General features: G+C 53.7%; 1 protein-coding gene and 1 long non-coding RNA gene across 4 annotated transcripts in view; one reads left to right on the top strand and one right to left on the bottom strand.

The window, feature by feature from the left end:
• Nucleotides 1-24,706, bottom strand: part of GRK5 (G protein-coupled receptor kinase 5) — a 207,053-nt gene that overhangs the window by 88,457 nt on the left and 93,890 nt on the right. For both annotated transcript variants that reach the window (XM_046027594.1, XM_046027595.1), the window contains exon 2: nt 21,434-21,529. In XM_046027594.1, the coding sequence (XP_045883550.1) occupies nt 21,434-21,529 (96 nt within the window). The remainder of the gene's footprint in view (nt 1-21,433; nt 21,530-24,706) is intronic.
• Nucleotides 8,909-23,330, top strand: LOC123955489. Of its 2 annotated transcripts, none has more exons than XR_006821287.1 (3): nt 8,909-8,996; nt 9,326-9,426; nt 23,201-23,330. It is a non-coding gene; the product is annotated as an uncharacterized LOC123955489 (long non-coding RNA). The 2 variants fall into 2 exon arrangements; XR_006821286.1 differs by lacking the exon at nt 23,201-23,330 and adding an exon at nt 16,493-17,624.

Below are 24,706 nucleotides of genomic sequence, written 5' to 3'. Positions count from 1 at the left end.
TGGGATTTGATCCCTCTCATGGCACCCTGGAGAGACCTGGACGGGACAGTGAAAACGTGGCACAGACTTCACAGAAAAGGGGTCCTTCTCTGAGCTGGACAAAGAAGACCTTCTGAAGGAGTTCTGCACCACCTCGACAGCTGAAGACATTCTTGCAAAATATTTCCATCAGGGAACTCAGTCCTCATGCAAAGCAAGAGGAGGTGACATTCTGGAAACACTGCACCCCAAATAAAATGTGAGCTGTGACAAGGATGCAGCGGGACCCAGCTTCTGGGTCAGAGACACTTTTTTAATGATGGAAATGTTTTGATGGAAAATAGTGCACTTGGCCTGTGAAGAAGTAACCAAGCAAAATGTTTTGGGGCATAAGTAAAATGTTTTATTTGGCAAATTCATGTCAATTTGGACTGGAAGGTAACTGACTTCTCCTACCACCTCAACCTTCCACGGCCAAATGGCAGACTGAAAAAAAAAAACGAGACAGGTGTAGGCAGCCGGCTGCTTGAGACCAGGGGGCCAGAGAGCTACATGCAGAAGGTTCTGGAGCTGGAGGATCCCTGCTTGGCAGGAAGTGCATCCAGCGGGAATGAGTTTGACCCTCCAGCCCCGTTGGCACTGTGTCCTCACCCCATCCCAGGTGAGAGGCTGGGTGGGAGGGGGGGGGGGTGTCACAACCATGTGTCAAGTCCGAGAGGCAGCCATTAAGTAGGCATGTCTAGGCTTTGCCTGTAAATAGTTCTCGGCAAGTTCTAGAAGCCCGATCTGTAAGATGAGAACGAAAATACCACTTCCCGCAGGACTGCTGGGTGATGACGTGCGCTCAGGGAGTGTGAAGAGAGCTTTGCAAGCTCACAGCAGCCTCCAGCCTCCACGGGGAGTGAGACAGGTGCACTCAGAGCCAACAGCCAGTGGCATGTGGCCCGAGCGAGCCCCACAGGTAGGTGGTGGTTTTGAGGATCACGGGGCACCCTGGAACTCAGAGGCATTGGAGGCAGCTGAATCAGTCCCGGGAGGGTGCGCTGGCTCTCACCATTCAGACCTAACTGGGGAAATGACTGGCTGCTGGCCGAAGACCCCAGACAGGCTGTCAGCAGAACTGGGGAGAGAGAGAGCCCACGCACACTGCTGATGACCTTCTTGGGCGCAGGGGCCACAGGGGTCCTGAGAGGGGTCTGAGTGGACGTTCATGGAGACCCCAGGAGGTGTTACTGATTTAGACCGGGGTCCAGGTGAGGAACTGCTTCGTGAAGGTGATAGATTTGCCCAAGGCCATTTAGCAAGTTAAGTGGAAGAGCCAAGAAGGAGCCTAGTCTGGTTTTAAAGACACTTCTTTCCTTCCAGAACCATTGGAAATACGGTCTGACATAGCATCCCCTCAGCCCACCTCCCAGAGCCATGCCCCTGCCTGTAGCTGCTGTCCTTGTTTGTCTACAGCTTTGTCATGCTGAAGCCCAGAGAGGACCAGCCTCCGGCCGCTGCCAGTCCAGACGGTCAGGTCCCTCCTCACGTCCTTCCAGCAAGAGCTCCTCTCTGAACTCGGCAAATGGACTGTGTTTAACCTCTCCGCCTAGAGCTCATTCTCTTAAATTCTCTCTTTTGATGGTGCAGGGCAGGAGGCGGGGGGAGGAGAGTGGAGGACGGTGGGGGACTGCTCACCTCTCATCTCTTGCCAACATCTCAACAAATCTGTCTCCTGCTGGTGGCCAGGACTTCAAGAGCAGCCCTCCTGGGGTGGCCAAGGGCGTGACCAGAGCTGCCCTGTCATCTTCCCCCTGCCCCCGCCCACCATTCCACCCCCCAACACACACACACACACACACACACACACACACACACTCTCTCTCTCTCTCTCTCTCTCTCTCTCTCTCTCTCTCACTCACGCCTATTTATACCCCTCAATCGAACCATCTCCTTTTTTGGACAATGTCACCGTTTTGGCTCACTGCAGATGCTCAGTCATGGCATCTCTTTACCAGGGAGAAGCACAGCAAAGCAACAAACGTACTTGGCCTGCCACCAGGGCTCTAACTGATGGCGTCTGATTCCCCTCCAGGGCACCTTCCGATGGTCTGTCTAGCCGAGTACTCGGCCAGCTTCTCCACCACGGTGGAGTGCCCAGCCAGGCAAGCCCAGGTCCCCTCCGGGCTGGTTGAACCCCAGCCAAATCCATGGAGGCGCTTTCCACCTTCCTGCCTGAGTCACCCCACGTTGCAGAGCCCTGGGGGGGACCCTGGCCTGGCGCCGCTCAGCACACTGGCTGCTCACAACACCTTCCTCTCCCGCATTCCTCGAGGCCGGCAGGGCGGCCGCCAGTTGGCCCACTCTGTGGACGGGAGGAACAGAACTCAGACACACCTGCTTCCCAGGGGGCGCAGGAAGCCTTTTCACCTTCTCACGTCTGTGTACTGATTTAGTGATTGCTTGCTTAGTCCCCAAAGGATCCACAGCCTTTCCCAATAAAAGCACATTTCAATTGTTCCATGAAAGACAAAGAACAGGAAGTACGCAGTGGAGCGGGAAGGGAGACTAGAAGGAGCTCTCTCTAGGACATCTGAGGAGGGAGAGCTGTGCTTTCAGCTTGAAACTCACCTGGGGCTTCCCAGTAGAGAGGGGCAGGTGGGTGGTTGGTGGTGGGGATAAATGCCAGCCAGGCTTCAGGACGACTTGGGAAACAGACAACAAGCACCTACTGTGTGCAGGCTTTGGCCACATGTTGGGGAAGAACTGAGATTCAGCCCCTGTCCGTTGCGGGTGGGCAGGCAAAGTCTGGCGGGTGAGCGAAGGGCACACTGGTGGGACGTCACTCTGCCCTCCCGCCCAGAGCAGGGATGGTGGATGCTAGAAGGGGACGGGACAAGAGATAGAGACACCGGGCATTTCCAGGCTGTGCTCACAGGGGCAAGTGAGGCTGCCATCTCCATTTGCCAAGCTGTCCCTGTCCCCTAGGTTCAGAGCCAGGAGAAAGGGCTTCTCTAAATCGGAGGCTGCTCGCACCAGCGCGTGTGGCCGCACCTACCTGCCCAGCGGCTACCTCCAAGGCACGGTGTGAGGGTATCAGGCACCAGCACCGCATCGCTTCCTGCTACAGGCCCAGAAATGCTTCTCCCCAGCTCCAACCCGACCTCCCAGGCACTGAGATGCCACTGCTGGGGCCCTCCAGGCTCCTCAGCCAGGGGGCCGCCGGGTCCACGGGGCCTGGCCACGAAGCCAACAGACCTGGTCCCTCCTTGTTCCCTGCCATCCTCAGCCCTGGCCTGCTCTGTCCTTCCCTTCGCAGGGTCTCAGATTCCCCACCAACCAAGGGAGGGAGTGGGGCTAGCCCAGGGCAGAGGCCTTGCAGCTCGAATGTTACAGAAAACTTCTAACTTGTTAGCAGGGCAACCCCTGCTAACCCAGAACTCAGATCCCCAGCTCCAGGCCCTGGCACCCCCACCAGGAAGGAGCCACCAGGACAGACGTGTGAGCTCAGTGGCCGCTGGGAGGGGCGAGCTCACTTCCTGCTGCAAAGCAACATGGCAGAGGTCAAAGCTGCTCCTGGGGAGACTCTCCACCCCCTAGAAAGGCCTTACATCCCTTAGGTCCCACGCAGCAGGAGGCAGAAGCAGGGGCAGCTGGTCCTCCCCCTGCACACACAGGGCCTCTCTGGACCGTAGGGTTAGGCTCTCCCACTCAGCACCCAGGGGCCCTGACAAGTCCCTTCTCTCTGAGCCTGAGAGGGTAGCATGACTGATAATCAGGGCCCGCACAGAATTTGAAGGTCTAGCTTCTGGCCTGGGAGACTCCTCACTGTAACCACTGCCTTCTCTTGCCAGGTCAGCGTCTCCAGGTTCGAGTCATTTCTTTCTCCTGATATCCGTCGAGGTGGGAGGGCTCCAAGACACCCCGGATCCTGCCTTCAGGATACTTCATCTGGTGACGGACCATCACACACACATGCACACACACATGCACGCATGCACGCACACGCACATAATACAGAAAGGGGTCATACAAGCCAGCCTGGGTCCTATCAACAGGAGGGAAGCCCTGCAGACTCTTCCAGAAGACTGGACAGCAACAGAGAGCCCACAAATAGGCTCTGCTCAGGTAAGCCAGGAGGCAGTCGTACCTCGGCCCTCTGGACTAGGCTGTCAACAGAAATGAAATGGCTCCCAGAGATCATGACTGCCCCTTGATCCCGAAGTGGGGAGAATGAGTCCCATAGACAGTATCGCAGTCCAATTTCCTTCTAGTCCTGGGTGAAAGATTCTAGCCAATGCCCCCTATGTAAGCCCGAGAGAAGGCCCGGCCAGCTCTGTCCTCAGAGGGGCACAGAGAACAGGCAAGGCCAGCTCATTCTATGTGGATTTCTGGTGAATGGGTTCCATCAGGCCCCCTGCACCCCACCAGGGCCCGGGGATCAGGTGGGCAGCGAGGAACCCCCGCAGGGCCCACGAGCCAGCCAGCTAGCCCTTGCTGACCGCATTCTGACGGTTGGGCAGGTGGCCGTAAGCAGGGAGACATGCCTCAGCTTGTCACTGCAGCCCATGCACCCCACAGGGACCCAAGACCACCCTGGAGTGGAGCAGGCAGGACCACCAGGCTAAGGCTCGGAATCAGGGTCCCACAAGCAGGACACCAGTGGCAGCAGGAGACTGGTCACCCTCCATAAAGCCAGCCCCATGGGGTTATTCCTTCCTGTCCCAGGAGATGATAACTCTGAGCCAGGAGGTCAAGGTCAGGAAATAACAGAAGGCCCCAAACTGCAGATCGTGGAGGTGTGAGAACAGGGCTGCCAGGCTGGGGAGTGAGCAGCTCCGGGTCCAGATGCGTGGCTCCAGAGTGACCACTCCTCGGGTCCCGCCGTGACATTGGCCTCTCATCCTCACTCCTCCCTTCCCCCCTCGTGGATTCCTTCACTCACTGGCTGGTTCTGGGGACCCCTTCCCAGCTCCCACAGAGGACCGGGCCCTAGCGGAGAGGCAGGGCTTACAATGGTGTCACACACCCTCTAGGTAAGCAGTCAGACACCCAAGGCCTACTGCTGTTCCCTGTAGCCGGGGTTTGGTGGTGGCACATGTGGAATATTCTAGGGCCTGGGTGAAAGGGGTGGGTGATTGTTTCAGGCAGGGGTCCATTGACTTGGGGGTAGGACCTGGCCAGGTAGGGAAGAGGACAGAGAATGTGGCCTGAGCAAAGACCAGAAGCAGGAAGAAAAGCTGTTAACCAAGGCCCCGGGGGCTCAGCCCTGGGCAGGTGCTTCCAAGTGCACCATTGCGATTTAAGCTCTCCAGCAACCCTGAGAAATGAGTGACATGGTCCCCATATCTACCGGCAAGGACCAGGCTCAGACAGATCTGAGTCTGGCTCTGCCTCTTTGTGGTGTGTGACCTCAGGCAAGGGGCTTTACTGCTACAAACCCTCATTTCCTTCAGTGCCAAATAAGCCTAAAAACAGTGCCTCTCTCTTAGGGTTATGGGGTAGGTATAAAGAGGCAAAGTGTCCGGCACATAATAAGAACCTGACCAGTGACAGCTATTACTATCATTTTTGTTCTATGTCTGTAGCTCAGAGAGGTGAAGCAAAGTGTCCAAAGTTGCACAGCTCCTAAACAAAAAGCAAGGATCTGGCACTGTGCTGAAAACTACCATGCTGGTAGAGGTTTTCTCAAGACCGAAAAGCCCAAAGGTTTCCAGGAGTGGAGAATTATGGGGAGAGGACCACTCTGGGTAGCTTTATACAGCAAGTCAGAGACCAATTTCAGACGGGCAGAGGACAGACTTGTTAAGAAGCCCCGCCTGGGCGCCTGGGTGGCTCAGTGGGTTAAGCCGCTGCCTTCGGCTCAGGTCATGATCTCAGGGTCCTGGGATCGAGTCCCGCATCGGGCTCTCTGCTCAGCAGGGAGCCTGCTTCCCTCTCTCTCTCTCTCTGCCTGTCTCTCTATCTACTTGTGATCTCTCTCTGTCAAATAAATAAATAAAATCTTTAAAAAAAAAAAAAAAAAAGAAGCCCCGCCTTAGGGCTGTGTGGTTTGGACTCTGTCCTGTGGGCAGTGGATACGCCGTTTATATCTGCTAGAAGTCTCAACTTTGATGTCTTTAGAAAAGTCAAGAAGCGTCTAAGTGCTAAGAACAACAAACGAGAAGGCTAGATTGGATGGGCAAGAAGGAAGAAGAAACCAGCCATCAACAGCGGACCAACGAAGAGGCTACTGCATCGGTCCAAGCAGGGTGATGAGTGTCAAGCCAGTGGGTTGGAGAAGAGGGCGCTGACCCAACCAAGTGGGCATAGGAACTCTGAGGTTTCCACCTGGCGAGGCTGGTAAAGCCACTGTGGGACATGGGGATCCAGAAGGGTGCAGACTGGGGATGGGTGAGAAGTTAACACAGCAACAGGCAAGTATGGCTGAGAATGATTCCTTTCATGTTAAAGCCAAATAGAGACAGAGGGTAGCAAAAGCCTGAAGAGAGTAAGTCTCATGGCTGGCTGGCCAGAGGAGGCAGCCAGGGGACAGTCAGGGTGAGAGCTCCCTCTGCGCTCCACACTCGCATCCTGACCTTCAGGTAGCCCGGGCCGGGCCGGCAAGCCCCACCTCGGTGACACCTGAGGTGGTCTCTCAGAGAAGCCAGTGTGACATTCACGCCCATCTGCCGCCTTCAGAAAGGCCCTGTGGAGGGTAGAGGGAGAGAGGACAGACAGCAGGGCTGTGAGAAACCACCCCCGAAGAGAGGGGAGGGAAGAGACAGGTGGGCGGCAGGAACAGCTGTCAACTCGGAGACCTCATGGGTGGTGTGAAAGGCATCCCGTGACCCGGCGTCACAAAGAGAAACCTGCTCGCAGCCTGACGCCGCAGGGGACAGAAGCTCCAGCGGCCCCTGCCTCCTAGGGCACAGCGTCATCGGGAGTGGAGGCACATTCCAGGTCCCGGGCTGTGAGAAACACTGTCTCATTTCTCCCTGGCACACAGGAAATGGTAAGGATCTGGAGAAGTGAATGACTTACCTATCATTCCCAAAGCCCAGCCTTCTCTGTCTGTCCATGGCTTCCGTTTGCTCTCTGTTCTCACCCTGAGGACTGCTACGGGGGCTCTCAGAGGAACATTCAGTGGCTCCCAACTACCTGTGGCACAAAGACCTAACCTTTTGGGCCAGAGGCACAGAAGGTGTCTTGGGCCTGAGCCAGCCTCCCCGGACCTCTTCCCTCATGACTTTGCTGCACAAAGCCCATCAAAGCACTGTGCACATCACTTCCCAAACATGCCCCGGGTTGTCCTACTGTCGTGGGGAAGGCACGGCTGTCACCCAGCATCATGTGTGTGCTTTCTGCCCTGTCTTCCCAACTTACCTTCCCTGAAGGGACCTAACTGTCCTTACATCCCCCCTTGGAGTCCCCTGGGGGACCTTGCCCGGAGTGAAGGCTGAACAGGGGTTCATGGTTGGGATTGGCGATCACCCCACGTGTCTGACTTCATTACAGTCCCTCCTGCCCAGAGGCAGAGGGACAGGTCACATGGTCTTTGTTGCGGGGAGGGGGTCCCATCCTGATCTTCTAAGTCTGCAGGGAGTTAGTAAGTAGAGCTTTGAGGGATGGAAGGAGGACTAAGGGGAAAGGGGTCATATCCAGGTTACATAAAGCAATAAATGTGGCCCAGCCCGTGTTGCCAGGAGCCACTCCTGAGAGCAGTTCTCCACCACCTGGCAGCTCCCCAGATCCCTGGCACAGAGCACGCACATAACAGAATGAATGAACGAATGAATGAACAGATAAACTTAAACCCAGCAGGACCTGGCAACCACCACTCACAGGGAAACCAAGAAACAGAGCTCTGAACTGAGCAGGACTCTTGCTGACAGGGATGATGACGAAGAGCAGTGACGAAGCAGCGGCCACGCTGGAAGGCTCACTGCGCACCAGGCCCTCGGCAGGACCCTCCCTGTGCAATTCCTCATTTGATCCTTGCGACACGCCTATTTCCATTTTGGTAATAGGTAATTGGTAATTGGTAATAGGTAATAGGTAAGGAGACTGAGGACTGAGAAGGTAAAGCATTTGTCCAAAGTCACAATCAGTACGGAATAGAGGCTGGCCCAAACCCAGCTCCCTCTGACACCAGAGCTCACGTGCCTCACTGTTGTCTCCACCCCAACTTAACTGAGCGGGGTTAGCCCTTCAGTAGCTTTGTCCCTGAGGCATTAGCACAGTGCCTACAGCCCCCCGCACTCCAAGGCCTAATGAGGGAGTCTTCTGGCAAAGCCATTCTCTGTGCCCTGCTCTGCCCCAAGCTGGGTTCAGCCAAAGTCCTGGAGCAGCACCTCTGGGCCCATCTCTGCCTGGCCAGTCAGGCTCTGACAGCCGGAGGGGCCAGCATGATGGCTGGAGTCATGAACCCCCTCTCACCTCTCCCGTGCCTCCCCTTCATGTCTGCCAGGGCACAGCAGGGGAGAGGACAGGGCCCTTTTAAAAGGACTCAGAGAGAAAAAGAAGACCCATCAGCAATCATTCTAGGACTTGGGAAGATTAAGATTTTTTGTATTCCATCCCCAGAGGAGAACAAAAACATCTGAGCGATGAAAGAAAATTAAGATTGTCAAAGGGCCTGGTAGAGAGACACTGGTGTTGGGGGCTGGAAAGGGCAGTGGACGATGGAGGTCAGTCATCAGACTGCTGCAAGGGTAAGGGCTGAACCCAGGCCTGGGGAGATGAGCAGAGACGCTTCCTGGAGGAAGTAACCTGCCAGGTTGAGTGGATTACCAGGCAGAATGAGCGAAGCGCATTGGGGAAAGACGTGGAGAAGGGAGGAAATGTGAAGGAGTGGCTGGGTCGGGGGACAGGTAGGAGGGGGGAAGCTGGAGCAGTAAGCAAGGGCAGGTAAGGCAGGGCGTGGTCAGCTTGAATACGACCTTTGGGCTCCATCTTGACGGCAACAGAAAGCCATTGCAGCTGGTGGTGGCATGATCAGATGGACATTCTAGAATGAGCTTCCTGGCTGTTGTGTGGAGCCTGGCTGGACACGGGTGAGCCTGGATGGAGTTGAGGGCGGGGGAGACATGGGAGTTCCGGCAGGAGAGGAAGATGGCCAGGGTGAGGGAAGCAGTAGGGGTAAGGAGAGAGGAGTCAACTCCAGATAGTTAAGGATGCAGAGTTGCCGGGACTTGGAAAGGGATTAGCCACGTGCGCTGGGCAGGGGAGGGCAGGCAGGAAAAGGGAGGCTCCCAGGTCTCTGGGCAGTAGGAGGGAAGGCAGTGATTTTCACCAAGATCAGATACAGGGGCAGCTTCAGAAGAACGGATCGCGGGTCTTCTGGGCGACAGGAAAATTACTTTAGCCATTTGTCTTCCTGAAGGGTCACATGACCACACTGAAAAGCACCAGCCACAAACCGCTGAGCACTTTACGAAGTGTTTCCTACCAGGAACTCCTGGGGCACCCAGATCATCCACTAAGGTAAGGATTGCTGCGTCCCCATTTCAAAGATGAGCAAATTGAGGATAAGTGACTCCCAAGGCCACAAAATCCAGTGGGGGAGGCCTGAGAACCTCAGTCTTCTGCCTTCCAGTCCCGTGGGGATCCTATAGCCATCTATGTCAATTTTAAAAGATGTCTGGCTTCAAGGCAGGGAGACAAATGATAGGGGAGACAACTCTCTCTCCATAAGTAGAACAGACCATGACAGGGCCACAGACCAAAATGTTCACGGCGGTGAACTTACTGGCAATTTTTATTTTCCTCTTTTTAGATTACATTTTGGCAGTTTTATCAATGGATGTATTTTACTTTGTAAGGAATGGGGCGCCTGGGGACTCAGTGGGTTGAGCCTCTGCCTTTGGCTCGGGTCGTGGTCCCGGGGTCCTGGGATCGAACCCCACATTGGGCTCTCTGCTCAGCGGGGAGCCTGCTTCTCCCCCTCTCTCTCCGCCTGCCTCTCTGCCTACTTGTGATCTCTCTCTCTCTGTCAAATAAATAAATAAAATCTTAAAAAAAAAAAAAGATAATTCTAAAAACAATTTTTAAAGAAGGACAGCACAACCGTGGAACACAGAAACACCCGCCAGCGGCGCTCCAAATGTGTCTCGATTTTGCATGTTCCTCTCTGACACGGGCTGGAAAGGGCCACCGCTAGGAGCCGGCGGCAACCCAGGCCCACAGGAGCTCTTGAAGGGATAAATTTTTTGTTGTTGTTCCTTGGTTATTTTAATTTTTTTTTTAAATTTAAACGTTTATCCTGGCCCCAAATATCCTTCCACCCACATTTTTTTCTTCTCCCTCTCTTGGGTGCTAGCTCCAAGGTGCCCCAAACAAGGGGTGTTTAATGCACTGAGACGGAGGCGGGGGGACATGCTGCCAAGGCGTTGCTGAACAGACGGAGCCCGGGAAATAAATTCCGTAAATAGAGTCTGGGCAGAGACCATTAGAAGTGTTGTCCTAGTGTCTCTTTATGGGGCAGAACGCTGTCCTGCTCAGGCGGCTGCGGGTCAGCTGGCCTCTTGTGCTGGTTTGAGGTCCCCGTTGCTGCATAAACTAGCTTGTTTTTCCCATTTTCGGCGACGGGCCTTAAAACAGACAGAAAAGCCCTTCTCAGGCCTGTGACTGCCGTCACTCGGGGCTGGCAAGCTGGGCCCCGGGCGCTCCACGGACCTCATGTGCTTTGTCCATCACAGGCTTAACATTTCAGGTTAATGGCGTCTGCAGACGCAAGCGCAAGCGCAGAATGCAAATGGAACATTCCAGAGGAAGCAAAGGAGGCAGGCCACTAGACTCACTGCTTGGGTTTCGCTCATGTGTCTGGCCTTTGAAAAGACAGTGTGGGCTTTCTCGCCTCTGAGCCAGAGATCAAAATGCCACAATGAAATACGAAGATGTTAATCCGAACCCCAACTGGGAGTGGCAAAAACTAGAGAAGACAGAAACAAATAGTTCTCACTCTCTCTCTGGATCTATATGTACATGGGTATATACGTCTATATATATACAATCAATATGAAGCCTTTAAAAATCAGGTTTATGCTGTGCTGAGGGGCAAGGGCTTATTTTCTAGATAGCTTAAAGGAAGCCTCTGCCCACGAAAAATAAATAAGCCATCGGGAGTGATACAGTGGGGGCCTGGACCAGTGCCAGCTGGAGGGCAACAGGCCAGTTCCCCATTGTCCACTGGTGTACCCACTCCCCCGGAGGAGGGCAGCCCACAAGGACAGGAATTTCTGTGTTTTGTTTACAAATGTATCCCCAGTGCCTGACACTCAATAAATAGGCTTCAAATGGAAAAACATAAATCACATTTATGGAGAATGTTAATGATGTGGGGAAATATTTTTGAAATTACATTAAGAAAAAAGGTAAGAAAAAAAAACCCGTAGTGTGGTTTTTTTTTTAATTATGTTTTTTTTTTATGTGCATGCGGAAAATGCTAGAAGGAATTACATGAAAGTGCTGACTGTGACTACAGCTAAGTGGTAAAATTATGGGTGACCTTTCCTTAAAATTTTCTGCGTGTTTTTAAGCAAAGTAATTTACCGGTTAGGATGACTTGAACAATAACAGCAACAAGAATAAAGGGAATTAAAAAAGTGCCACCATCCATGGTTCCGAAAGCTGTTGATCCTCCCTAGACAGTCCTGTGGCCTGTGGGGGAGCCGTCGGCCTGGGTGGACTTGGCCAGGGAGAAGAGGGTCTACACTCAGACCTGGTGGGAACTGGGGTCCTCTGGCCCCTTGAACTTGATCTCCACAGACCATGTAAGAATGTGGGTTTTAGGGGTTGAATTGTATTCCCCAGAAAAGATTCCTAACCTCTAGTACTTCAGAATGTGACCTTATTTGGGAATAGGGTCTTTACAGAGGTAATTGAGTTAAAATGAGGTCATTAGGGTGGGCCCTAATCCGGAGTGACTGGTGTCCTTATAAAAACGGGGAAACATGGACAGGCAAATACATACACAGAGAAGGCCACACGAGGGTGAGAGCAGACATCAAAGTGATGCCTCTACAAACCAAGGAAAGCCAAAGATTGCCAGCAACCACCAGAAGCTAGGAGAGAGACTTATCCCAGATCCCAGACACAGCCTCTAGAACTAGGAGACGCCCATCTGTTGTTTAAACCACCCAGTCCGTGGCACTTGGTTATGGCAACGAAAGCAAATTAAGACAGCAAGGGAAAGTCTGCCACGGAGTCAGGTCACAGGGAGACTTGGCAAATCTCTTCTCTCTCCAGGACTCAGTTTACTTATCTGGAAAATGGGAGGCCTGGCCTAGAGCAGTGGGTTTTGAACTTGGTTTTAACCCTGGAATAAAATCTTACAAAGAGGCTCAAACATAAGACGTAAAAAGAAACCCTGATCAGTTAGAACCCTGCTCTGGATCATACCCACCTCCCCCCAACCCCAGCAGAACAGCTTCTGAGAAAAATTCCAAATTGTCTGTAAAACCTTCATCGGTACCCTAGTCTAAGCCTTGCCAAACTTGAAACCCACCAGCTAGGATCACTGAACCTCTTGCATGCACCCAAGCTTGTGCTGGACACAGGAGACCTGACCCCTTGCCTTCAAGAGGCAGCTGGTCCTGGTGGAGAGGTGAGACTAATACCAGGAACGCAGTGGGCAGATAAGCCAGGCTGCCCTCTCCCTCCTGAGAGCTACAGCTGCAAACAGGTCACCTGATGTTCTAAATCCGCCACATCTAAATTTATCTTGCCCTCCAAGGACGAGCAGATGCTGTGCCTTATCAGAGCATGGTAAGTGGCAGAACGACAGACGTGACGAGCCCTTATCACCCCAAGGACAGGAATGACGTCTGCAGAAAGACTTGGTCTCCCTGACGATGAAATCAAGAGCTCACGTGCCAGCAGACCTGAAGGGGGCTGGGTCATGCAGGCCCTCAGGTGGGGTGGGACCCAGCCCAGGAGTCCAGATTCCTTTCCAGACACTTCTGTGTCCCTGGGGCAGGGTAGGGGGAGCTGCTGTCCCTGAGGAAGGGCGCACAGAAGCGGAGGCTGTTTGCAGGGAAGGACAAGTCCCTGTTGCATCCCTGTGGAGTGGAGACCCAAAGCACCCCATTCCACACAGGAAAGGCAGAAAGAAAATGCTCCTGAGGACCCGTGTGCAGGCCGACCACTGGAGACTGGACTAAGAGCCCACTGCAGGTCACAGGGCAGAGCTGAGCAGCCCAGGAGGAGGCTGGACTCCAGGCTATAGGGTGTTTCCTGCACGCCGGCTCCCAGGCAGAACAGAGCTGGAGCCCCTCCTCTGCCACAATCCTGCAGATCTGCGAGGAGGAGGCTCTGCCCATCCTCCTAGAGCCCACAGACTCAGTAGGGCACACGAAGTCAACAGCAAAGAAGGAAATGGTGTCACTGTCCCCATGTCCCACTGTGGAATCAGGTGGGGGATTCAGTATTCGTTCAACTTTTAGGCACACAAAGAACATGCCAATACATTCTCCTTTTTAAAAACCACCTTACAGATAAAGCTGACATCCTCTCTGACCTCCACGCCTTCCCCTGGGGTAACCATCGTGAGGACTCTGAGGTGGAACCTTCCAGAACATCCACATGTCCTTTCAAAGAGACCCAGCAGGCCAGGGGTCAGGGCAGGGTATGAAACTATAGGCTTCCCAAGGAGTGTCGTGGGGCCAAGGGGAGGAAAGAGTGGCTGAGGACTGTAGGAATCAGGGTGGGCCTCCAGGAAAAGGAGTGTGGAGGCAGGGGCTCAGGGAAAGGTAGGGTTCAGATGACCCCAAGGCAGGGGTCCCTGGGAATCGGACCCATATGATATCAGCCCAGAAACAGCTAGCCCCATTCATCATTTGTAGTCAATTCTGCTTCTTTGGGAAATTCTGAAGCCTTCCCAAAGGGTCCTCACCTTTGCCCTCCTACCGCTAGCACGTGACAAGGATGAGGATGACGACGACAATGAAATAGTGGCACGTGCTGGGCACCCTGCCGGCCCCGACAACAGTTCTACGGCACCGGGGTCGGTGTTTCCATTTTCCAGACAACACCGCTGCGGCCCAGGGAAATTCAACAACTTGCTTAGTGTCCCATAGCTGGGGGTGACACAGAGCCACCACTGACCACGGTGTCAATGAGGGAGGCCCCTCCACGAGGCCGCCCTGCTTCTGTGGCCAAAGGTACAGTTCTTGTGCCTACGACAATGCCTAGCACACAGGCCTCCACAAGTATCTGCAGGCTGGTGTCTTAGTCCGAGACCACGGGCAATGTTGAGTCAATAATCAAGCACTAGGCAATCCTAGGCCATCTTCAGGCTATTACAGGGTTGGGGGGGGGGGTGTTGGTGGTTTTTGTTTTGTTTTGTTTTGTTTTTTAAGTTAAGGATCTAAATTTTCTTCTAGGAACCCCCCCTACAGCCTGGAGCTTCTGCTCCTGGAAAGAGTTAAGGCTTTGGCAAGAGGCTGTCCCACAAGGCAAACCAAATGTCCCCCGTCCGTCTGTGAGAGCACAGGGCATCACAGCAGCTATTTTCTGTGAACGGCCTCCTCGGGGACGTCAGTCCCGCCAGGGGGTGGGGAGGGGGCCTTGATTTATTATATGGCTTTTGGACAGTTCCTCCAGAAATACTGCCAAACGGTAGAATAATCAACTCTTTCACTCAAGCCCCTCATATTTTTTTTTTAATGAAAGAATAAAGTACGCAATGAGCCTGAACTAAATAAATAAAAATGCCGCACTTTTGCCCAACAGAACTTTCTGCGTCACTGAGGAATATTTGCAGACCTCAACAATCTTTTATCTTCACAAGGACGTTCCAGCCTTCTCCGTTTTGGATGTTCTGAGAACTTCTTTGATTTGGGCTCCCTAATTATCTTATGAGAACAATTAGCTTATTAACTAATAATGTCATTATTTGATGTTGCTTAGAGCAGACATTAGAGAACCCCTTCCTCCTGTGCTCTGTCTACTTCCACCAGGACTGTCTGAAGTCAGCTACTCGTGTGTCTGGGCTCACGCTGCAAGCAGATTTGTCTGGCAAGGATTGTCTGTCTGAGCAGTCATTGCTGACAATCACAGGGCTGGTTTCCGGGCTGGGTAAGGGGGCAACGTCCATCCACAGCCACTTTATCTACCCTTTCACTATGCCAGCCATGGAGATCTTAAGACAGAAAGGACATGACCCATGTGTTCAGGATCTCCCACAAAGAGATGCCTTGGGAGGCTCAGAGTGAGGGAATGTTCCCGATGGGTAGAGACTCTTAACTCTGTTCTCTGGCTCAGCATCCTGTCCTCCATCAGGCAAGTCTCCTGATTTGTTATCAGCTCTGTGAGTGAGCTCCCAGAGAGCACAAACCAGGTCTGGCTCCCCGTGGATGGTAGGTAATGACTGCTCAGTAAATACTGGCTGAAAAAAACAAAACAAAACAAAACAAAAAACCATGCAGCCCATTCGCCCAAAATAAAGACAGAAAAAGACCAACAGAAATGTCTATTCCTCTGGGTGCCAAAAGGTTCTCTCTGCTTTGAATACTGGCTGGAGGCTGAGGCCTAAAATGTTTATGGGTTGATCGGACGCTGGGGAATAGAAAGCCGTAGCTCAGGGCCAGGAGCCCGGACTGTCCCAGGCAGGTCACTTCTACTCTTGGAGCTACTTACTCAGGTCTAAAGTGTGTGGTGGGATAAGATGCTTTGAGTTCTCTGACACTGGGACTCTATGAAAACCTCACATCCCTATGATGATTTGTAGCCTCAGCGGACAGGGGCCTGGGCCACAGTGGCTGGCCTCCCTCGCCAAGTAGATGTGAGACCATGGCCTGGTCTCTTAAGTATATGAAATTTCCTCATCTACAGAGTAAGGACTGGGTCAGGGGTGCTAGAGTGGGTGCTTCCTAAGTCTGGACTTCTAGTATTCTCGGTGGAAAACGCTGGATAGATTAAATTTGGGCACGGTACGTACATGCTACACATCTTCTCAAAAGAGCCCCGATTTCCAATATTGCACACACTTCATTCATTCCTTGGTTCACCCAATATTTAGTGAGCCCCTGCTGTGTGCCAGGCACTGTTCTGGTGGTGACCCAGACAAGACCCAGTCACTACTGTCATGGGGTGCCCAGTCTCATTGGGGAGACAGAAAATACACAAGTCAACAACTAAACAAAAGTTGATTTCGGATTTAGTTACAGGCAAAGAACATCCAGAAATTGCACCACGTGAGAGGGAGAGTGGGGCTCCTTTCTAAAAGCTGGTTGTGAAAGCTTCTATCTGAGCTGAGACCTAACGGCTCCCTGGGAAAATGTAGGGAAGAGCATTCCAGGTGGAGGGAAGGGCAGGTGCAAAGACTCCAGGCTGGAACGACATGGGGGGGGGGGGGCATCTGGAGAGCAGAAAGGTGACCAGTGTGGCTTGTGAAGGGGGCAGGAGGGAATGACTGGAAACAAAGGCAATGGCCAACTCACGTAGGGCAGGGTGGAAAGGTCACTGCCAAGAAGCCCACGGATAGGAATACAGGGGTTTGGATGGAGAAAAACGTCATCTCTCTTTTCACCAACCTCTACCTGAAAACCAGCACCTCCTCCAGTCCCGAACGTTGACAACAACTAACAGTGACATCAGGGGCGCCAGGCACGACGACAGAAACTGCTCGTCCCTCCCTAACACCACTGTTGCAGACTCCGGAGACGGCACTTCCGTTCCTCACAAGTGCAGAGTCACAGCAGCTGAGAGGCCAGCGGTTGGCCATTATGATTTAAAGTCTTAACGAAGAAGGACACATATTCCAATATGGCAAATTTGAAAAGTATCTAAGGACCGAATCTGAAGAGAACTGGTTTCCATTGTAATCCCATGGGTTTTGTTGTAGACGAGGAAGAGCACTGCTCTAAGATGGGGTCCCCAGGCTTCGCCCAGTGGCCCAGGTGCTCACAAGCCATGGTAGGGAGTCTGACTTTCACTCCAGGCGGGACGGACAGCTGCCATTCCAACGGGTTGCATGGGCTACACTTTCTGTGCTTCAAAGGCCCCCCTGGCTTGCGGGGACTGTGGTTGTGCGGGGCAGTGCCAAGGGCAGGAGAAGGCATGGCCTTCCCTGACCACTGTCCTGGGCCATCGAGAGGGGGCAGCGTCCAGGGTCCTCATGCTCTTGCCTCTGACCAGGAGCCTGCCTACCACCCCATTTCACACTCACTTCTGGGCCCAAAGGAACCCTGTCCCTTGGCCCGAAGGCCCCGCCGGGGCACCCTCCCAAAGAGCTTCTGAAAGTGAGCTCCTGTGTTCCCAAGAAAAATAAATGCGGCATTCGCCACCGTTCGGTGTGTATATTGGTCTAGCAAAGATATGAGATTTTTATTTTAGAAAAGCCTTCCATCAGGACCCCAGCGGAGACCGGGCAAACACTAGGGGGACGGACCGTGACTGCTGGCGGAGGCCCAAGCACTGGAACCCACTGTCACGAGCGGCTGTCCCGCCGTTTACGGCCCCCTTCCTGTTTTCCCCGGGCCCCTCTTCGCGCTGCTCCCTCACACACAGAGTCTTTTCAATGCCCTCCCGGAGAACAGAAGAATCCATTTGCACACGCCGGCACGCACGTTTCTCCCACCCTCCCCAGGGAGCGGGCCCTGCCAAGAGGCCTGTTTATGGACATACGGGGACAGGCGGGGATGGGGCCCATGGGGTGGGGTCCTCCGACCGAGCCAAGCTGAGGGCTGAATCCTATGCTCCCAGACGCCCCAGACTGGAAGTGAGAGCGGGGCCAGGCCAACTGGGAGCTGGGGGACATTTGTGGCACTTCTCGGGCAATGCCTGGGAGCCTCGTGGGGGAACAGGGATGCAGTGTGGGGCACGGAGGGTCTGGCTTTGGAAGGAGGGAGCTGGAAGGCGCAGGGCTGGTTCACCTCAAAGGATCAGAATGGTGTCAGGAGTGGAGAGGAACCACCGGGTCTTTGGAACCAGGCTAGGCGAGCAGCTGAACGGGAAAGTGAGGCAGCCGCGTCGCTGGTGAGGACCAGCGCGGAAGAGTGACTGCTCCAGGGGCCAGCGGCACCCACCGCTGCCTGTTCAGCCCCATGCTCCTCTCCCAGGTCTCTGGTTAGAAAGAACAGGCTGGGTTTTGTTTTTCTTGGGAGGGGTTTCATTTTTATTTGTACCCATTGGCATTTCTGCGTTGGAAGTTTCTCCAGCCTCCAATACGGAAGGCGATAAGAAGAACCCAGGAGCTTGCTGGCATGTCATTCCTCGCAGTCCCCGGTCCCCAGTCAGTCTGCCTTCATCTCTCCACTTTGCATAATTTTCCTCTATTTGTTTCACATATCATATCCAGAGCTTTTGCCTGTCCTTGGTGGGAGGGTAGGGGACAGTGTATCTACTCCATCGTGTCTGGAACTGAAGTCCTACATTTCATATTGTTATGTTTTATACATATATTTTTAAAGATTTATTTAACTGAAAGAGAGAGAGCACGAGCGAGCACACACAGGGAAAGGGAGAAGCAGACTCCGTGCTGAGCAGGGACCCTCCCCCCAAACTGGGGCTCCATCCCAGGACCGTGGGATCATAACCTGAGCTGAAGGCAGACGCTTAACTGACTGAGCCACCTGGGCGCCTCTGTGTTTTATATTTTTAACAAACACAAGAATCAAATATAGCAGAATACTCCAATGTCCTTAACCTGTCTGGCAGTTATGGGAAAGCCCTTATGTGGCTTTCAATATTCTTCCTTTTATTGGAAACATTGTATGAATTCAGTGTTCCACACACCCCCTCCTTCTTTGCCCATTCACCCCCCAACCTCTGCTGTGCACCTCCCGGCACCAGCTACACAGTGGCGAATTGAAAAGATCCTTCTGGAAGAGCCTTTCACACTTGGGGTGAGCAGACAGCAACCAACAGCTGAGGCAGGGTGCTCCCACAGCAGAGGACAGTGTGCTCTGAAAGACCCCGGCCAGGAGGCTAAGTCTGATGAAGTCTGACCACTCTGAGGAAGTGGTCCTTGGGCCTATGTGCCCCCAAGGCATTCCTGGGATGGCCACCTGTGGGCAGTCGACCCAAAGGCAGAGAAGCAAATGGCTTCCCAAGAACAAGCTTTGTGGGCGAGGCCCCTCTCAAGTAAGCTGGGTCTCACGCAATGACCCCACTTCTCTGCACAGCTCCCCACTTCAGGGAGGGGGGTCTTTTCTCCTATTTCAAGCTCCCTCCTCCAAATCAGCACCCCAAAAAGGTCTCTTGCATCAATTCTTTGGCTGTAAGCATGAGTGGGAGCCATTCCCTGGGCCCGTTGAGGAAAACCGGGCTTAGCACCCAGAACAGGCATTCTGGTCTCCAGGGAACTTGCTCACCCTGGACAAGAGAGGGCTTGTCTCCCCAAGGGTGTATGACAACATGGCAACCTGACCCTGAGACCCTATTCTCTCCAAGTCTAAATTAGCATGAAGAACAAAATGGCCCTAGGGAAATAATGGCCAGACTCCAAAGAGGCTCTTCCTCCCTTCTCTCTGAAAGCCACTTGGAGCTTAGCTTGGTAAAATGCTCCCAGGCCCAGGAGATGTGCCCTTCTTCTCTCTTACCCTGCCCCAGGGATTCCCAACAACAAGAGCGACCATGACACCCCCAGCATGGGAAGGGCCCAGCAGAGTGGTGGCCGTTGGGCATTCCAGAAGGAAAGCTGAAGCGCTAAGGGGAGGGTGCCCTGGGCTCCTGGGGAAGGTTCCAGTGAAGCCCCATTTACACATGATGTCACTGGACTGGGCTCATGATCATTTCTTTCACCTGAGGAAATGGAGGGTCAGTAAGATTAAGTGACTCGTCAGGTGGGATCTGAACCCAAGTCTGTCTGAACGCATCGACCCTGATCCCTTAGGCCAGCTCGACTTGCCCCCAGAACACAGTGGGGGATCTGATCTGAGGTGTTAAGGTGAAAGGTGGACCTTTTTTTTTTTTTTTTAAAGATTTTATTTATTTATTTGACACAGAGAGAGATCACAAGTAGGCAGAGAGGCAGGCAGAGAGAGAGAAGGAAGAAGGCTCCCTGCAGAGCAGAGAGCCCGATGCGGGGCTCGATCCCAGGACACTGAGATCATGACCTGAGCCGAAGGCAGCGGCTTAATCCACTGAGCCACCCAGGCGCCCTGAAAGGTGGATCTTGAGGACATTTCTCCGTCTTTTTACCTGCTCACATCTGCCTTCATAGGGTACAGGTGGCTTCCCCTCATTTCAAAAACACTAATTAAGGGAGCTCCAAGGTGGGCATGTGGGGCACACAGAGCAAACAGTTGTCACAGCAAAGCAACAGAATCTGGAGGGTGGGCCAAGTGGCCTGGACTGAGCAGGTGTGGGACACCACACAAGTCCTGCCCGGCCTGGGAAACTGCAGGAGGAGGCCAGGCCACCTGGGGAAGCCATTCAGAAAAACTAAGCGATCACGAGTGGTCTCACATTTCCTGGCAGGCACTGGGCAGTCCACCCACAGCCCCAGGAAGAAGTCCCAAGAGCAGCTAGGCCCAAAGAGTTCTGGAGAAGGAGACCCTATGTCCAGTCCTCAATGGATGTCCGTGTAATAAGAAGCAGTTAACATGTCCATGACCTCCAATGATCAGGAGCAGATAAGAAGCCTTCATACGGCAAGGGCGCATACACAGCATACAGGGAGAAGGGCCAGGGCCCCCACCGGTATAGAGGACCCCATCATGTCCGCCCCCTCCCTGGGAGCCCTGTGTCCTCATTTGGTGAGTGTGGCTGTGCTGGCCCCAGGAGAAACAAGGCCCCCCGTTGTGTGGGTGCCCAATAAAGAGGACTGGACTGTCCCACTGAAAAGGGGGCCCCTCTGTGAGCACCAGCATCCTCGGCAAGAGGAAAGGGAACCCAGATATTCACCCCACCCTCGGCTCCCAAAGCCTGCTTGATGAGGGCAGAGCCCATGAGCTCTGGGCAAGAAGGATAGGAGGCTGTGAGGGGGCACTGAGTGCCAGGCCTGGCCCACCTCCACTACCCTGCCACGAGCTGTGCAACTTCGGGCCACTTACAGATCCTCAGTTTCCCCATCTGAAAGATGGAGTGAGAAAACCAGTACTTGCCTCCAAGGGTAACTGGGAGATAATCCCGCCTAGCACATACCAAATATTCAATGAATGTTAGTTTTCTTTTCTTTTTTTTCTTTAAAGGGGGACATTGCGGGGAAGGGGAAAGGGAGGGGGAGAGAAAGAATCCTAAGCAGGTTCATGCCTAGAGCAGAGCCCAACTCGGGGCTTAATCCCACAACCCTGAGATCACAACCTGAGCTGGCATCCAGAGTCGGACACTTAGCCAGCTGAGCCACCCAGGCACCCCGTTAGTTTCATCTTTACGTCAATTAGCAAGGATGTCAGCCTGCAGCTCCCATGCAGAATCACTTTGCTGCATCGACGGGTTGGTATCCGACTCACCGTATAAACAGTTTGTTGGCCAACCGGCTTCTCGCTCACCTCCCAGCCCCTTCCCGCCCCCCCCCCCGCCCCCGCCCCCCAGCAAGACAGCTTACCTATGGTCCTTCGGAGGTCTTCGCACTGGCTAATGTGAGGAAACTTCAGGATTTCCTTCCACTTCTTGCTTTTCCCCTTGCGCTTTCCTCCACCCCCTGCAGAAATGGGGGAAAAGATGTTGGGCTGATGTTGGTCTTGTCCAAGGCTCCAGAGCCTGTTTCCCATCCCAGGGAGTCTGTCTACCAGCTTCGGGGGCTGGGAGACAGCCATGAAGCTCAAGGTCAAGTCAGTGACACACCCAAGCCCCAGCAGGCACACACACTCCTTCCGGGCCAGCATCAAGCCTCTGTTCTCCCCGCACAGTCAGGCCTGGGCTCCTCAACCAGCAGGAGCAGACGAGCCCCTCGAGTCATCCAGGCCTGAGTCCACACCAGGTGCCCTGTTCTTCGTCATCATCTCTCACTGCTGTTCAGACCCACTGGGTGCCCAGCCTCTGGCCCCGGACCAGACTCCAACATGCCCATGGCAGGGTCCAGGTCGTCTGGACTTAAAATTGCCTTCGGGCTCGGGAAGTCCTTGCAGAATGGATATACAAATAAGTAGACTCAGCCCCTCATTGCCTCATTTTGTCCTCCCATTTCCCATGGAGAGTCCCCTTCCCCAAATGGAGGCCGGATGTCAGGAGCAGGGACTTCAATTTCCAGTCGTCTCCTGTACCCCCTTCTTCTCCCGCCCCACAAACCCCAGGATCGTGGAGCATGCATTCTCAAGGCTGAAAGGACTCGAGAAGGGTCCCTTCCTGACTCACATCCTCCTCGGTGTGCACGTGTGATGGACACACACATGCTAGGGACATGCACGTGTAATGTCCATGCACATACGACGAACACACGTGCGATGCAGGTGCACACATTCGGAAGCCCTGCACACACAGTGGCCATGCGGTGAACACGCAAAACTGAATAAGGTACACCCACGGGGCATTGCTGTCACCAATGCTCCTCCTTAGCCACGGGACCATGGACAGACGTCAGAACGCTTGGGTGTGCAAACAGCGAGGGGAAACGCCCACTCCGGCCCATGTCCCTGAGCCCACCAAGTGCTTGGACCTCAGACCTGGAGGCCCCTCTGTGTCACGTAGTAGGGATCTCAAGGGACGGAGATGCCATCACCCACCCCCACCCCCAGAGTGGCCTTAGATACCATCTTGCTAAAGGTCACGTAGACCTTTAGGCCCCTCAGTATCTTGGGATATTAAGGGCCTTTTACCTTCCTTCATGCAGTCAACACCTCAACCCCCGTGGAGTTGGGGCCCCAGTTAGAGACGCAGGATCTAGGGCAGAGCCTGGGCACCGTGGGCTGCTCCTTGCTCTGGGCTGGTGTGCCGTGCCTCTGGTCTCTAACCTTCCCAGAGCAGGCCTGGGCCCCTCTCTCCAGCCAGCAAACTGAGGGATGCAGGAAGAGCTTAGTTTGTACCCACGCTGGCCCAGTGCGTGCCCCGGGGCTGGCAGGAAGCTGGTCTCCATGGGTCCTCACTGTCAACCCCACTGCCCTGGGAAGCTCAGGCCGGGGTCCCCACCAGCGAGTTTGGTTAGCTTCTGAGGCCAGGACCAGGACCCCCACCCTGGAGGGTGGGGGAAGTAGGAGAGAGAGAGCTGATGGGGGTTGGGGGGCAGTCCTTTCTCTGCTCTCTGCTCGTCCTGTCTTCCCTTTCTCTCCAGTCTCGGCAGAAGACAAAGGCCTCAGACTCCAAGGGGCAGAACGAGTGTGCACTGGGCACTTGCTATGGCCAGGTCCATTAGAACATTATCTTACTTAATCCTCAGAATGACTCTTTGAGGAACAGATCACCGGACCAACATTGCAGATGAAGAAACAAACATCCAAACTTGAGCAACTCACCCGCTGATGGCCTGTCCGGTTCCATATTTGCTCTTTCCTCTAGCCAGGGTCAACACACAGGCACACAGAGCAGAGATCTTCCCTGAACCCTGGCCTGAGTCAAGCCACTCACGTGCACTCCCCGGAGCCCTCGCTCTGAGTCTACAAAGAGGAACTATGACTATTCCCCTAGATAGAAAAGGAAACTGAGGCATGGGGAAGAAAGAAGCAAGTGGCTTTCTTCAATGGCTCATTAATGGCAGAGCCAAGACCCCAACTTGAGTGGACTCTAGACCCTAGGCCTGTGTGTAGACCTTCCTTTGAGGTTCATTGAAAACCAGGGAAATTCTCAGGGATCCAAAAAAAAAAAAAAAAAAGCTGTTGTCAGGCCACAGAAGTGACGGAGTGTTGAGTAAGAGGAGGAGGAATGGGGATCTCTCTAGATGGGGCCCTAGCCCACAAGCTCTGTGAAAGGATGCCATCCCAGACACCTGGAGACTTGTTCTGCTTGGCCCACTCGTGGCTTGTTTCCTGGTTCACTGAACCAGCTGTCTAGGTCTGAAACCATGAGGAAACTTCCCATGCAAATCCAGATTTCAGACTTTTCTCCATAACCAGGCATCCTGCGTGGCAAGCATCATCAGGAGCTGGGGAGGAGCTGCTCCCGTGGACAGGCACTGTGGCCTCCATGCAGCCCACCTGCCTGGCCTCCAGTGGGATTAAAATATGCACCCTCCAGAAAAGGGCTGCCCTCTAGAGACACAGGCAAAGTCAGATGCTGCTGTCTCAGCCTCCGCCAGGCGGGGAGGTCAAGAACGGCCATGAGAACACATCTAATCGGGGCGCCTGGCTGGCTCAGTAGGTTGGGTGACTGACTTCGGCTCAGGTCATGATCCCAGGGTCCTGGGATCAAGCCCCATATCAGGCTCCTTGCTCAGAGGGGAGCCTGCTTCTCCCTCTCTCTCTGCCTGCTACTCTGCCTGCTTGTGCTCTCTCTCTGTCCAATAAATAAATAAAAATTCTTAAAAAAAAAAACAAACAAAATAAACACACGCACACATCTAAGTCCTTGTCCCCTCCCATTCCCACACTATTTGCTCCCAGATCTGGCTAGAAGAAATCACTTGTGTGTGTGTGTGTGTATGTGTGAGATAAAACATACACAACATGAAATCTACCACATTCCCTGTGACTAGGCACACAGTCCAGAGGCGATCAGTATTTTCATCTTGTACAATCATCACCACCATCCACCTCCAGAACTTCTTCATCACCCCAAACTGGAACTCTGCACCTATTAAACACTAACTCCCTCATCCCCCAGCCGCCGGCAGCCACCGGCAGCCACCGTTCGACTTCCTTTCTCTGTGAATGTTGCTACTGGAGGGAAAGTAAGTGAAATCGCACAGTGTGTGTCTTCTGACCGGCTCACTGCACTTTCGCAATGTCCT

The sequence above is a fragment of the Meles meles genome, chromosome 13, assembly GCF_922984935.1.
Source record: "Meles meles chromosome 13, mMelMel3.1 paternal haplotype, whole genome shotgun sequence".
Taxonomy (NCBI): Eukaryota; Metazoa; Chordata; class Mammalia; order Carnivora; family Mustelidae; genus Meles; species Meles meles.
The sequence above is the reverse complement of the archived record's forward strand: the minus strand, read 5'-3'. Positions and strand labels throughout refer to the sequence as shown.